The 14266-nt window shown below is 34.4% G+C and overlaps 2 protein-coding genes across 3 annotated transcripts in view; both read left to right on the top strand.

Annotated features, from left to right (window-relative positions):
* Positions 1 to 14266, top strand: part of LOC127797377 (heat shock cognate 70 kDa protein-like) — a 29023-nt gene that overhangs the window by 5885 nt on the left and 8872 nt on the right. Inside the window, exon 3 of one of the 2 annotated variants that reach the window (XR_008022195.1) lies at positions 10140 to 10294. The exons of the other annotated variant lie outside the window; for it this stretch is intronic. The gene's annotated coding sequence lies outside the window, so the exon portion shown is untranslated. Of the gene's footprint in view, positions 1 to 10139; positions 10295 to 14266 lie in introns of those variants that run through there. 2 annotated transcript variants of the gene reach the window in all.
* LOC127797378 (heat shock cognate 70 kDa protein-like) lies at positions 7288 to 10223 on the top strand. Its single transcript, XM_052330232.1, has 2 exons — positions 7288 to 7623; positions 8347 to 10223. Exons 1-2 carry the CDS (start codon positions 7404 to 7406, stop codon positions 9987 to 9989), a joined length of 1863 nt encoding a protein of 620 aa, XP_052186192.1. The 5' UTR covers positions 7288 to 7403; the 3' UTR covers positions 9990 to 10223.

Here is a 14266-nt window from a genome sequence, read left to right as displayed (position 1 = left end):
TTAAAAAGATACATCTATCTTTAAATAAATTAAATTAGTTAATTATTTTTAAAAATAAATTAGTTGAATTTATTTAATAAATTATTTTTAAAAATATACATATATCTTTAAATAAATTCAACTAATTTTTAAAGATATATATATCTTATTAAATTAGTTGATTGAATAACTAATTTTAAGTATATGTATCTTTAAGTAATTTAATAAGATAAATTAACTAATTTTAAATTTTTTTGAGTGTCAAAAATTTAACTCACGATAATTTAAAATTTAAAATTAGTTAAAAAAATTTATAATTAGTTAATTTATAATTATTTAAAATACAGATATTTAAAAATAATTTATTTATTTATATTTTTTTAATTTTATTTTATTATAATAAATTATCTGTGTGTGTGTTTGTATATATATATATACATATTTGTGTGTGTGTTCATTGGGAGAGAGAGATGGAGAGATGGGTGTGAGAGAGAAAAAAATGGGTATAATGAGAGAGAAAGAGAGATGGAGTGACTGTGCAGAGTAAAAAGGGAAGGAAGATAATATGGTGGAGTAACAGAAGGGTAAAATAGGATTTTTAAAAAATGATGAAAAGTTTTGGCGAGAAAAGGTTACGAAGAGTAAAACCCTCGCTATGAATAAAATTTCCGTGGAATTGGAGCCAAAAGTTTGGTGTCAACTTGATTTGACAAAATTTTGTAACAAAAATTATTTTGTCTTTATAAATTATCTACCCTACTTTATTATAATAAAACTAGGGATGACCCGTGCCTAAAGGCACGGTACAATTAAAAAAAATTGAACATTAAATTTGAACACAAAATAATGAAGTACTGAACTCGGATACATACTAAACTGAAAGCTTAAACTCGCTTATATCATGTATTTGAAGACAATATATATAGTTCTTAAACATTAAATTATCAAGAAATGAATATAAACATGCCTAAAGATACGATATAAATAATATTAAGATTAAAATACAATTATGTTCACTAATATTGCAAAAACAAAAATAATAAATACTGAACAAAAAACAGAAATTAAAATTATTATATACTTGTTAACGTTTTATAATAAAAAAAATTACTAAATTAATATAATAAAACACGTCAGTAAATGTTCTATAATTTGAAGTAGTTAAATTAAAAATTAAATATCAAACAATACATACCAACCATCACCGGAGACCCTTTGAGACCCCTACCATTATTGGTTGGGGACTTCAAGGGCCCCCAATAGCGGTCGGTCGGGGGCCCGCGGGTCATCTCGAACCGCCATCGCCCCCATTTGCTGTCGCCCCTCTTGCCCCCTTCATTGTCGTCTTACCCACCAACTCAATGTTTAGAATATATGTATTTTAACAATCATATTAAAATGATAAAATTAAAATTAGAGCACAATTTTATAGAAATGAATTAAAACCAAAATCAAAACATGGTATGAATAATTATTACTTCGAAAGTCAAAACATAAATTTATGCAAAAAAAATTTCCACATATAACAAAGACATAGAAAGTGAAGATTCACCAAAATTTTTTAAAATATAACATAAAATATTATACTCTCTTAAAAAAGTGTAAAAAAAAAAAAACATAAACTTTCTTGCTATATATATTACACAAAAATGTTAAAACAATCCATTTCTTTTTAAATATCTCCAAACAAACAGTCTTTTATGTCCCAAACCAATTTGGTTAGATAGCTCTCTCATTCTCACTTTTCTTTTAAAGAGTACCTAAAATATATTCAGTGGAATGGCAATTAGAAGAAAGAGTCTTTGAAGATTTGGGCACAGTTAAATGACAAAAGTATTTAAAATTTCAACTATCGCCACTGCCATTGATTACAACACATGAGTAAGAATAGTTTAAATAAGATGACATAATGTGAAAAATTGATACATGATAACTAATAAGTTTTAATAAAATTAAAAACAAAATAACATTTATTATTTTTTTGATCTCATGTATTCACAATTTAGTTACATAATAATACATAATTAGATAATGTGAAATTACCATTAAATTAATTTTTTTTTCAATTTGATTCACCTTTGATGTGAAATTACAACACATTCAATGTTTGATTTTGTTTTTCTCCTTGGTTTACCTGAACGCACGGGTTATCCCTAGTAATAATAATAGTTTTAACAATTAATATAAAATAATGACATTTTAAATTTAAAATAATTCTATTTTTATTAAAATAGTCTTACATTAAAAATTATTCTATTTTTATTTTATGAAAAGGCTATTTTTAGTTGTTTATAATTAAAAGTATCGATATGTAGATTTAGTTTTTTATTAAAAATAAATTTACAAAAAAATTCTTAATTAAAACTAAAACTATATTATATGGAATAAAAGTGAAAAACAAAATCTAATATTAAAATTATAAATTAAATTTAAAAAAAATTAACATCTCTATAAATTAAAACTCATAAATCATCATTTCTTTATATCCACACAACTCAAATGTATTTCACAATCACAAAGATACCCCAAAAAATTTATTTACAAAATATAAAAATTAGAAAATCATGTCCAATTGAAAAAAAAATTTAAATAGACATCCAAAAAATCTGTTTTTCAAAATATCTTTGGTTTGTTTTTTACTGTTTTCTTTAACAAAAAAGTGACATCCCTTGTATTAATATTATTAACAAATATAATATGTTTACAAATTGAGGAATTCAAACTAATAGACCAAAATACATTATCTGAAAATTTTAAGAAAAAAAAAGAACCATTAATTTATGAATTCAATCTAATCAATTAGTTAAATTTAATTAAGGAATATCAATTAAATAATATTACATAAAATGATGGTATTTACTATTTATATATTAAAAATACTAAAATAGTTCAAATTGTAGAAATTAGCATTTGTTTTAAAATATAAAACACAATATGAAAATATATTGTAAATATATTTGTATTAATATTATTAACAAAGATAATACGTATGTATTAAATTAAAATCAAAACTAATTATATAATACTTTTTTGTTAAAGAAAATAGTAAAAAATTAATGTATTATGTTTGTATGTATGTAAACAATATCTCTTATTTTAATTCGATTAATAACACATAAAAACTGACATAAAATAAAATCATATAGAATATTTCGACATACTCCATTGCAAATTCTAACTTAGGAAAAGATTTCAACTTTCCCCTCGTTGACATAACTACCAACAAAATCTCAACGAAAATAAAAGAAAAACAACAAAAAATTTCAGTTCCAAAGAAAGACAAAGATTGGTATATTATATATATATATGGGTGTGTACACACGCACACAACACACACATACATATACATACTGTAAACATCACACACACAGTCACACACAACACACATCTATATAATAAGGAAGCACACACTACATATACATGATATATACATAGATACACACAGAATACACGCACACAACATACACATATTTTTACTTTATCTAATTTGAATAACTCGTGCCTCTACTTTATCTAACTTTAAATATTTTTGTAAAAATATTTTTACACAAATTATAAGTGTAAGATAAAAAAACAACAAAAAAAATATGAAGTATAAAATGAAAAATAAAAAAAGTGGCCGGGGAGAGGGTATCCCTCCCAGCCCACGCCCTCCCCTTGGTTCCAGACCACCCCTCCCCCCTCCCCCAGCAATGTGGCCGGCGGTTGCATGTATATCTATAAACATAGAGAGAGAGAGAGAGAGAGATAGGGGTGACGACGGTGGACGGCAGGGGCGACGATGTAGAGGCTTTGAGAGAGAGAGAGAGAGAATGGGAGGCGGGCAGAGAATGGGTTTGGCAGAGAGGAAATGTGTTGGGCAGAGAGGAAGGATGAAAGAAGAAAACCCATTTACAAATACACATACACAGAACACACACATACACCCATTGACATATATATACACACACCCATTTACACAGAACACACACATACATATATTACGTATACACAGAACACACACACCCATTTACACACACACACACACACACACATACATGTATGCACAGAACACACACATACATATATTACATATATAAGCACACACTACATATATATATCCCATGAAAAATACACACTACATATAGGTGTTATTATATACACCCATTGATTGTGGTGTTATTATTTTTATTTTCTTGGAAACTTTAACTTTCATTGACCGAAAACAAAATCAAAAAACAGGTGGCATGTATCATAAAAAGAAATCGATGATTGTGGAAGCAACTTGAACATTTACAGAAATCTATTAAGCGGACAAATATGCATTCCTCATATAAAGAGATCAAAAACTAAGTTGATTCTGCATATAGAGATCAAAAACAGAGAAAAATAGAGATGGAAACTGTTGATTTCTGGGCCTTCTGCCTTCTCTCCTCCAACAGAAAGGCGCGACAGAGGCAAGCGACGGCGACTGGAAAAGGAAGAAGAAGACTGATGCCCGGTCACTGCTGCCGCCCTACTCGCTGCACCGCCATCGCCGGTCACCGACGCCTCCGCCGCGACTCGCTGCTGCCACCAATCGGCCTTCTCTCTCTCGCGATTGCTCTCGGCCACCTGCTCTTTCTTCTCTCTCTCTCCCTTCATTTGCTCTCTCTTCTTCTCTCGGCCACAATCCCAGTGTCCAAAGATTTTTAAATTTTGAAGGCACTGTAAAAGACTTATCTGTGTGAGTGTACGTTGGCCAGAAAGGGAAGAGTGTGTGAGTGTCGAGGATGGGATGGTGTTGGGGGAAAATGTATTGATCTCAGCCATTGAACTTCTTGAAAATTAATCTCAACCATCAAAAATGTCTTCCTCACATTTGTCTATAGATTTCAAAAACCATGCTTCCTTATTATATAGATATTATGTCTAAATCTTATTTGTCACAACTTTATTCACTTTTTGAATTTTACATGAGAAAATTATAATCACAATTTTGTCACAAAAGAGATACTTTTCTGACAAAATTTAATTCATCACAATTATTTTGTCACAATATGCTAAAATTCTTGTAGTGACCACAAGTTTTCGAAATTGTAAATTTGACCTCTTTTCATTTCCGTTTATTTCATTTTAGCCCTTATTCATTTTCTTCCCAGTTTGAGATATGCCACAATGATACCCTTGGGTTTTGACTGACTCTCACTTTCGCCTCAAATAGTTTAGAATTTTCCACTAAAATCCCATATTTTTAAAAAATGACACTACCACCTTTGTCTTTGATTGACTATACATTTAGACCTCTTTCTTTTCAAAACTACCAAATTACCCTCAACAAGAGAGGTCAAAAATACCCTTTGACTTTTATTTTGCATTCCCCTTTCACAAGTTTAATTATGATATTAAGCTAAAACCCCCAAAATTGTGAAAAATAACACCAAACCCCCGAGGCCTTGTCATTCCTTTCCTTTAAACACTTTACAAAATAACACATATACCCCAAAGGGTTTTAGGCTTCTATGAAATTACTAATATACCCTTGAAAGTCTATTTTAATTGAAATCCAAACCAATTTGGATTTTGTGTGGAACATTTCCTTCAATAAGAGAGAGAAAGGAAAAATAAAAGAAGAGAAGATAGTTAAAGTGTAAAGGCAAAATAGTCTTTTCGTCACCTAATATGAAAAATATGTATTATTATTTTTTAAAATACAATGATAAAAGTCTCTTTTATTTAAATTTCAAAGATGCCACATAAAATTTATCTTTTCTTTTCTTTGATACATACAAAAAATAATTATAAATTGTCAAGAGCTGTTGAATTATTTGTCTTGAAAAGCTCACAAGTTACAATACAAATTACATGAGATGATAATGATACTTAGTAAAAAGAATAAATAAATAACATGAGAAGACTAATGATAGTGCTGAGGTTCAAAAGAAAAATATACAGTAAGAAGAAAAGACCTATGGAAAGGAGAAATATGAGTAAATGATAGATACTGTTGTAAGGGATATAAAGGGTGAGAAAAATGAGAAGGTTTGCCAGTTAAGAGGTTATAGTGGAAGTCTCAAAGATAAGATGGAGGTTTGGAAGATTTAGCAAACCGACGAATAAGAAGATAAGATAAAGGATGAGAATCATTTTGGATAGTATAATCCTCATCTAAAACTAGAGAAACAATATGATCATATGAAAAAACAGTGAGATAAGACAAATCAGATGCTGGCTGAGGCAAAACAAAGTTAAGGAAAAAATCTAGCACTTCATCAGAAAGAGTGGCAGAATGGGAAGGAAAGATATGTTCCTAAAAAACATCTCAAGGGACAAAAGTAGTTTTAGTGGTTATGTCATACAGCTTGTAACCCTTAATACCTAAAGGATAATCAAAGAAGACACAAACTATAGCCCTAGGATAAAACTTTATCCTATGAGAGGACAAAGTGAAAGCAAAATAGAGATTTGCCAAATACTCTAAAAAAATTGTATTCCATGGGAGCATGATATAAAAGTTGATAAGAAAATCTATCATGCAAGAGAGAGGTTGGTGTTCTATTAATCAAAAAAGCTACACAAAGGACACAATTTCCCCAAAATTTGATAGGCACCCAAGATTAGAAATATAAAGCCCTAACTACATGAAGGAGGTGTTGGTGTTTATGTTCCATAATTGAGTTTTGCTCAGGTCTTTCAACACATGAAAATTGATGGACAACCAATTTTAAAGCAAAGAAATCAGTAAATTACAGCTCAAGTGCATTGTTATATGTAAACCCTATAATAATTATGAGGAGTCAAGCAAAGAGACAAAGACAAAAACAGACAATTTCTAATTTTTCGTCCAGACTCCAAATCATAAAGGGGAGAGAAAGAAAGAGTGTGTGTGTAAGAGAGAGCACGTGTGTCATGTTAGTGAGTGAAATTTATTCTACAATTTTTTTTCAGTTTTGGTTTATGTGAAAAATATAATATAATAATTATGTTATTATTATTATTATTTGTCTATTTTTATTTATGTACTACAACAAGAGAATGTATTTATGTAAATGGAAATGTTATTTTTAAATTTAAGTTTTAGATTTGTACTGATATTTTATATTAATATTTTATATATTTATATTGATATAATATAATATAAAATATTATGATAGGTGTCAATGCAAAATATTGAGTAATAAAAATATTTTGTAAATATATTAATATTGGTATTTTCTTAAAATCTTTCAGAATTTTTTTTTCTGGTCTTTCTAGTAGTTCGCAGTCAAGGGGGGTGGGCGGGTGGTCTAACATGGAGTCCAGCGAAGAGACAGAGATGCAGACTTGACCTTTTTCAATTAGTCGTCCAGACTCCCAATGATAAAGGGGAGAGAGGGAGAGTGTGTCTGTGTTTGAGAGAGAGAGAGAGAGAGAGGTATACTGTTTGTTTGTGCTGTGGTGAAGTTTCCGAAGCAGGTGAGGCAAATATGGCCGGGAATGGAGAGTGTGTGGCGATCGGAATCGATCTGGGCACGACCTACTCGTGCGTGGGAGTGTGGCTGCAGCAGCAAGAACGGGTGGAGATCATAGTGAACGAGCAGGGCAACAGGACGACTCCGTCGTACGTGGCGTTCACCGCTGCGGAACGTCTCATCGGCGAGGGCGCCAAGAACCAGGTCGCCATGAACGCCACCAACACCATCTTCGGTAAACCTCCTTACACCGCCTGCGTTCTCTTATGGGAAATGATATATACATTGTCGAAGTTGAAGATTAATTTTTCCGTTTGGTGAGCTTGAAGTTGAAGTTGAAGACCAATTGAGCGTAAACTGAGCAAACCCCACCCACAAAGATTAATTTACAACCGCACAAAATTTTGAACATTAATTCTCTTCGACTCAGAATGCGGTCAACCTCAATAATAATTCGATCAAACTTTAGAATTTTTGTACATTGTTGGTTTACTTCGTATATCATATTTATTTAATTATATATGTTAATTCATGGTAAAACTGAGTCTGACTACATGGATATAAACCGAACCATGCATACATATTGAATACTTGTTCCAAATTATCCCCGCGACTAAAATATGATTTTATATAATTAATTTTATTATTAGGCTCCTGGTACTTGATCTAAATCGGCCTTGCTCTTTTTTTTGTTTAATTTAAACAAGACTTGGTCCGATTATATATAGTTGCGTGCACAAAAGTACACCGGCCGGTTTGAACTTCGATTAATGCATGTTTTTCTGTTCAGATCAAGATTGAGTTAGACCAATTGATGAGTTACGAATGACTTACTGTCCAGGCTCTTAATTAGTTAACACAAACTGTTATCATCCACCATTAATTCGCAAATGGATATTCAAATATATACCAGTTAGCATCAATGAGTATATACATTTCATCTTTTTAACCTTGACAGACGCTAAACGATTGATTGGTCGGAGATTTAATGATGAGTTAGTGCAAAGTGACATGAAAGTCTGGCCTTTCAAAGTTGTAGTTGGTCAAGGGGATAAGCCCATGATCGAGGTCACCTACAAAGATGAGCAGAAGCAATTTGCTGCGGAGGAGATATCATCAATGGTGCTCCTGAAGATGCGGGAGATTGCAGAGGCCTTTCTTGGATCAACTGTAAAGAAAGCGGTTGTCACTGTTCCGGCCTACTTCAATGACTCACAGCGCCAGGCCACCAAGGATGCTGGAGATGTTGCTGGCCTGAATGTCATGAGCATCTTAAATGAGCCCACTGCTGCTGCCATTGCCTATGGGTTGGAAAAGAATGCGGGTAGTGATATATACAAAAATGTGCTTATCTTTGATCTTGGTGGGGGGACTTTTGATGTCTCGCTTCTGACTATGAAGCAGGGTGTCTTTGAAGTGAAGGCCACAACAGGTGACACTCACCTTGGAGGAGAAGACTTTGATAATAGAATGGTGAAGTATTTCGTTGAGGAGTTCAAGAGGAGGCAAAAGAAGAACATAGAAGGAAGCCCCAAAGCTCTTCGGAGGCTAAGGACTGCTTGTGAGAGAGCCAAAAGGTATCTCTCATTGACTACAGAAACCAGCATTGAGATCGATTGTCTATTCGAGGGTATTGATTTCTCCACAACAGTTACTCGTGCTAGATTTGAGAATATGAACATGGATCTCTTCAAGGAGTGTATGGAGCTGGTTGAAAAATGTTTAACGGATGCCAATGTGAGCAAAAGCAGCATCCACGATGTTGTCCTTGTTGGTGGCTCTGCAAGAATTCCTAAGGTGCAGCAGATGTTGCAGGATTTATTCAACGGGAAGGAACTATGCAAGAGAATCAACCCTGATGAGGCTGTTGCCTACGGTGCAGCTGTTCGAGCTGCAATTTTGGGTGGAAACGCTACCAAGCAAATCCAGGACCTAGTATTATTGGATGTTACCCCTCTGTCTCTCGGCACGTCAGTGGAGGATGGTGTTATGTCGGTTTTGGTTCCGAGAAACACTAGTATTCCCACCAAGAAGGAGCAAACGTTCACTACTACGCAGGATAACCAGACTAGTATCTTGATTGATGTGTACCAGGGTGAGAGAACAAGAGTTAGCGACAATCATTTTCTCGGTGAATTCCACTTTGCCAATATTCCTCCTGCCCCCGCACGTAGTCCTACGATCAAGGTCTGTTTTGAGATTGATGCAAATGGTATCCTACACGTCTCCGCTGAAGACAAGGCAACTAGGCAGACAGGCGGGATCACCATCACCAATGAAAATGCGAGATTGTCCAAAGCAGAGATTGATAGAATGTTACAGGAGGCGGTGAAGTACAGGGCTGAAGATGAGGAGCTCAAGAAGAAGACGGAAGCTAAGAATGCACTCGAGGTCTATGTGTATAAGCTCAAAGATGCTATCCTGGATCAAAATATTACTACCAAACTGTCACTAGCTCAAAAGCGGGAGACGGAAGATGCAATCGAGGAGGCCATTCAGTGGTTGGATTGCAGCCGGTTTTCAGAAGTATTGGAATTTGAAGAAAAACAGCATTATCTGGAAAACATTTGGAACCCTATTATCACCAAGATTTACGAGTGAAAGAAGTGACTAATTTGAAATAGCCAACACAGCTTGCTTAAATAATATTGCAATATTTGCATGGCATGATGGTGGCCTCTCTCAGCAATCAGGGTCATTTTTGTTTGTTTTATCCGCTATTTGAGGGCTTAAAATTAAAGTTGAAATAAGGTACCGAGTGGTGCTTGGTCAACGAGTACTGTAAAATTGTATTTATGTTTCTACTGAAAAGCAGTTGCATTATGCTTCTTACCATTTTTATGGTGGTGGTACCCCACTACCTATCACTAGGTACTTCAATACAATTTTAAGCCGTTGGAATAAAATCAAGCACCACTCGGTACCCCCTACCTATAATTCATCACTATTAATTATACAGCTCTTCAGAATAAAATCAAGAGAAAAAAGGTTAGCCGTTGGAGGCATGATTCATTTGGGGTGAAGAACCAACCAGATCGAGCATCCAAAACCTCTAGAAAGTGGATTTGGCCACGACTTCAGCTTCATTGAACTATCCACTGAATACATTTTTCCCTTTACTTCAGTGGCCACCGGATCGTACGTAGGGCCAAGCATCAATGTCCTATCCTTTAGGACTTCCACTTGGAAATAATAATAATAATAACTTATACTCATCAGGTTTAACAAAAATACTATCGACATTTAGAATTGGTCGACCATGATTCATTGGCCTGCACTGATACGATGAATCCAAGTGGGAGAAGAAGAAATGTTATCGAACTTGGGTCGTTAATCTGCTTGCCGGTCCTTGCAATGATACTCCGACGCAGAGTATCCGTAAGTTAGTGAAAGAAAAAGCATATTTGGCGCTTTGAGAGAGTTGTCAGGTATATTGGAGGAGGATATGTCCTCCTGCATGCGCTATACGTCTGTAGGTGATGAGACAGTATATCTGGCACCAGCGAACTAGTCCATGCAGTGGAAAGGCATTGACGAGATCCTCATTAATGTGGATGAGATCCGTCATTAATGAGGATGAGATTTAAGATTAACGTGCGAAAATCCAGACGCGACTGCAATGATGTTGTTGTAAGGGGCCAGGATAGTACTGATATAGGTCGATCAAATAGGCTGAGAAAACGGGGCCATATTGGGCCTGAACTGCCCAGCCAGGACGGCCTTTAGGCCGTTAATATACTTGGGCATACAACTTTTTCGTTATGCGAGCTGATCGTCTAGGCCGGTGAATTGAAAGAGTCGCCGGGGGCTCGCTTGAAGCGTAGCTTGGAGCTCAGTCGTGTTAAGCCCGTTTGATCCTGCGATCCGAGTATGGGTCCTAGCGATATGCGTACTTGCTTTGATGAAATCAACTTGAGGTCTACTAGGCTTTATGCGATTAGGCTGACCCATTGAATTGAACCCAGCCCATAAAAGGTAGAGCAGAAAATATCCGCAACAAATACATATAGTAGACACATTTTAGATAAAATAAAATAATTGTTTTATCAAACTGAGTGCTCACAAAATTAATAATAGATCTGCACACTAGCTATTATCAATTATTGTTAATTTATAAAAGCTAGGAATTTGTGTCTATAAATGCTGAAAAAACGCTAAAAATACCATGACTTCTTTTAGAACTGCTTACAAAAACCGATCAAAGCATATTGATTTTGCACCTCATTCTTTGCCGAGACCCTTCCCTTTTATAGTCAATTTCCACCGCCCAAACTGTCATGCTTCTCCAATTAAATTGTTTCTTACTCCTCAAGACTCACCTATAGATTTGGCCAAATCTAGATCTAGTTGAGATTAATTTGTCGAATTTGTAGCCCAGATCTCTGTAAAATAAATGGTCGCCTGTGCAATTATAGCGTTCAGGCTGCAAGTTTTTGAAATTGTAAATTTGACCTCTCTCCGTTTTTGTTTATTTCATTTTAGCCCTTGTTCATTTCCTTCCCAGTTTGAGATATGCCACAAAGATACCCTTGGGTTTTGACTGACTCTCACTTTCGTCTCAAAAGTTTAGAATTTTTCACTAAAACCCCATATTTTTAAAAAATGACACTACCACCTTTGTCTTTGATTGACTATGTATTTGGACCTCTTCCTTTTCAAAACTACCAAATTACCCTCGACAAGACAGGTCAAAAATACCCTTTGACTTTTATTTTGCATTCCCATTTCACAAGTTTAGGATATTAAGCTAAAACCCCCAAAATTGTGGAAAATAACACTGAACCCCCAAGGCCATGTCATTCATTTCCTTTAAACACTTTACAAAATAACACAGATACCCCAGAGGGTTTTAGGCTTCTATGAAGTTACTAATATACCCTCGATGGTCTATTTTAATTAAAATAATCTAAACCAATTTGAATTTTGAGTGGAACCCAGAGAGAAAGGAAAAAGTAAAAAAAGAGAAGATAGTTTAAGAGTAAAGGCAAAATAGTTTTTCATCACCTAATTTGAAAATTGTGTATTATTTTTTTTTAAAATACAATGATAAAAATCTCTTTTATTTAAATTTGAAAGATGCCATACAAAATTTATCTTTTCTTTTCTTTGATACATAAAGAAAATAATTATAAATGTCAAAGAGCTGACTCTTGAATCATCTGTCTTGAAAATTTTGCAAGTTACAGTACTAATTACATGAGATGAGAAGGATATTCAAGGGCAGATCTATGTGTGAGTTGCCCTGGGCTGAAACCTAGGACAGCCCATAACAAAAATTAAATTGATTTAGTAAATTTTTTGATTATTTAGTATTAGTCTAGCTCAAACTCAATCTTGCCCGTCCTAATTTTTCCCAGCCCAACCCATTTACCTGCAAACCCTTATCTTCTCATTTCTCTCTCGACCTTGCTCTCGCTCATGGCTCATCCTCGTTGTCTCTCGCTCTCTGCCTCTTTTTCTCTTGCTTGTCTGCTCGTGCTTGTCTTCGCTCTCTACCTCTCTCTTACTCTAGATTGCCTTCGCTGGTTCTCTTTTGCTCTCGCTCGAGCTAAATCTCGGCCTCTCTTGCTCTCGCTCGCCCTTGCTCTCTGCCTTTCTTGCTCTCGCCCACTCTCTCTTGCTCCTGCTCGGGCTCGGCCTCTCTTGCTTGTTGCCTCTTGCCTTCATTCTTTGCCTCTCTTGGTCTCGCTCGCCCCCCGGCTCTTGCTGCCTTTCTCTTGCTCTCTCTCTCTTGCTCGCCCTTGCTGCCTTTTGCCCTTACTCTCTGCCTAACTGTCTCTCTCTTACTCTCGCTCACCCTTGCCCCCATCTCCACGCTCGCTCGACCAGTCGGCTTCGCCCTCTTGCTCGCTGCCCTCTGATTCAGGTCTTCGTTTTACCCTCTCCCAAACTTCCAGATTTGCTTTATTCGAGCCCAACCTGCCCAGGTATGTTTTCTCTTTTTCAATTCTTTGATTGATTCTCTCGATTTACAGCTAATTCTAGATAGTTTTTTTATTTTTTGCCCATATTTTTTCCCCTTATTTATGCTTGATTTGTTGTTGAAATTGTAGCATTTTTTTAGCAACTTATAAGTAAGTGATTTTTTTACTAATTTTGTGTTTGCTTGCTTATTTGACTACTGCATTTAGTTAGGAACTGGCGTGGCTGGAAGTCTGGAATTTATTATTGTGAATATGCTATTGAATATTTGAATCAACCATACTTTTGCCTTCTCTTGTTTATACTCTAGAAATACAGTTGTTATAGTGGTCTTGCATTTGCCTCAAATTTTGAGTTAAATATTTTAATTGTTTGATTATTGAATTGTGCTATTTTTTGTTTGTGTATCTTAGAATTTAGAATGAAACAACTTTCTACGAAGAAAGGAAAAATATTGTTATTTTTTTTTAGAAAAAAAGATCATCACAGTAGTGAAAGTACTTCAATTCATAGTGAGCAAAATTAATCTAGCACAAGTTTAATAAATTTTTTGTCTCAAAATTTTGTCGAGCACAAGTTTTGTGAAAATTTATTGCACTAATTTTTTGGTTACATAAAAATTTTATTACATTAACTTTTTAAATTTCAGCCCCTCTAACCTAAATTCCTAGATTCGCCTTTAAGGATACTTAACAAAAAAATAAATAAATAACATGAGAAAGGCATGGATAGAAATTCCTATACTATTGGCACTTGCTTTTGCATGTCTCCGTCAATCCCGCATGCCTCCTCTCTCTTTCTTCGTCAACTCTATGCCCAAAGGTTAAGAACAATGCTAGACGAACCATTTGGTGGACAACTTTATTGATAATGTCAATTTATCATGATATTTTAATATTAAAATATTGAAAAAGTTTAGAGAACCCAACGGACTTACCCACCGCCCTACTGAAATG

This window comes from Diospyros lotus, chromosome 3, assembly GCF_014633365.1.
Source record: "Diospyros lotus cultivar Yz01 chromosome 3, ASM1463336v1, whole genome shotgun sequence".
NCBI classification, from domain to species: domain Eukaryota; kingdom Viridiplantae; phylum Streptophyta; class Magnoliopsida; order Ericales; family Ebenaceae; genus Diospyros; species Diospyros lotus.
The sequence above is the reverse complement of the archived record's forward strand: the minus strand, read 5'-3'. Positions and strand labels throughout refer to the sequence as shown.

What these genes read in the sequence shown, in the direction of transcription:
- LOC127797378 (XM_052330232.1), top strand. Translation starts at nt 7,404, where the DNA reads ATGGCCGGGAATGGAGAGTGTGTGGCGATCGGAATCGATCTGGGCACG. An exon ending in CGCCACCAACACCATCTTCG is followed by an intron (nt 7,624 to 8,346) that starts GTAAACCTCCTT and finishes TAACCTTGACAG; the next exon opens with ACGCTAAACGATTGATTGGT.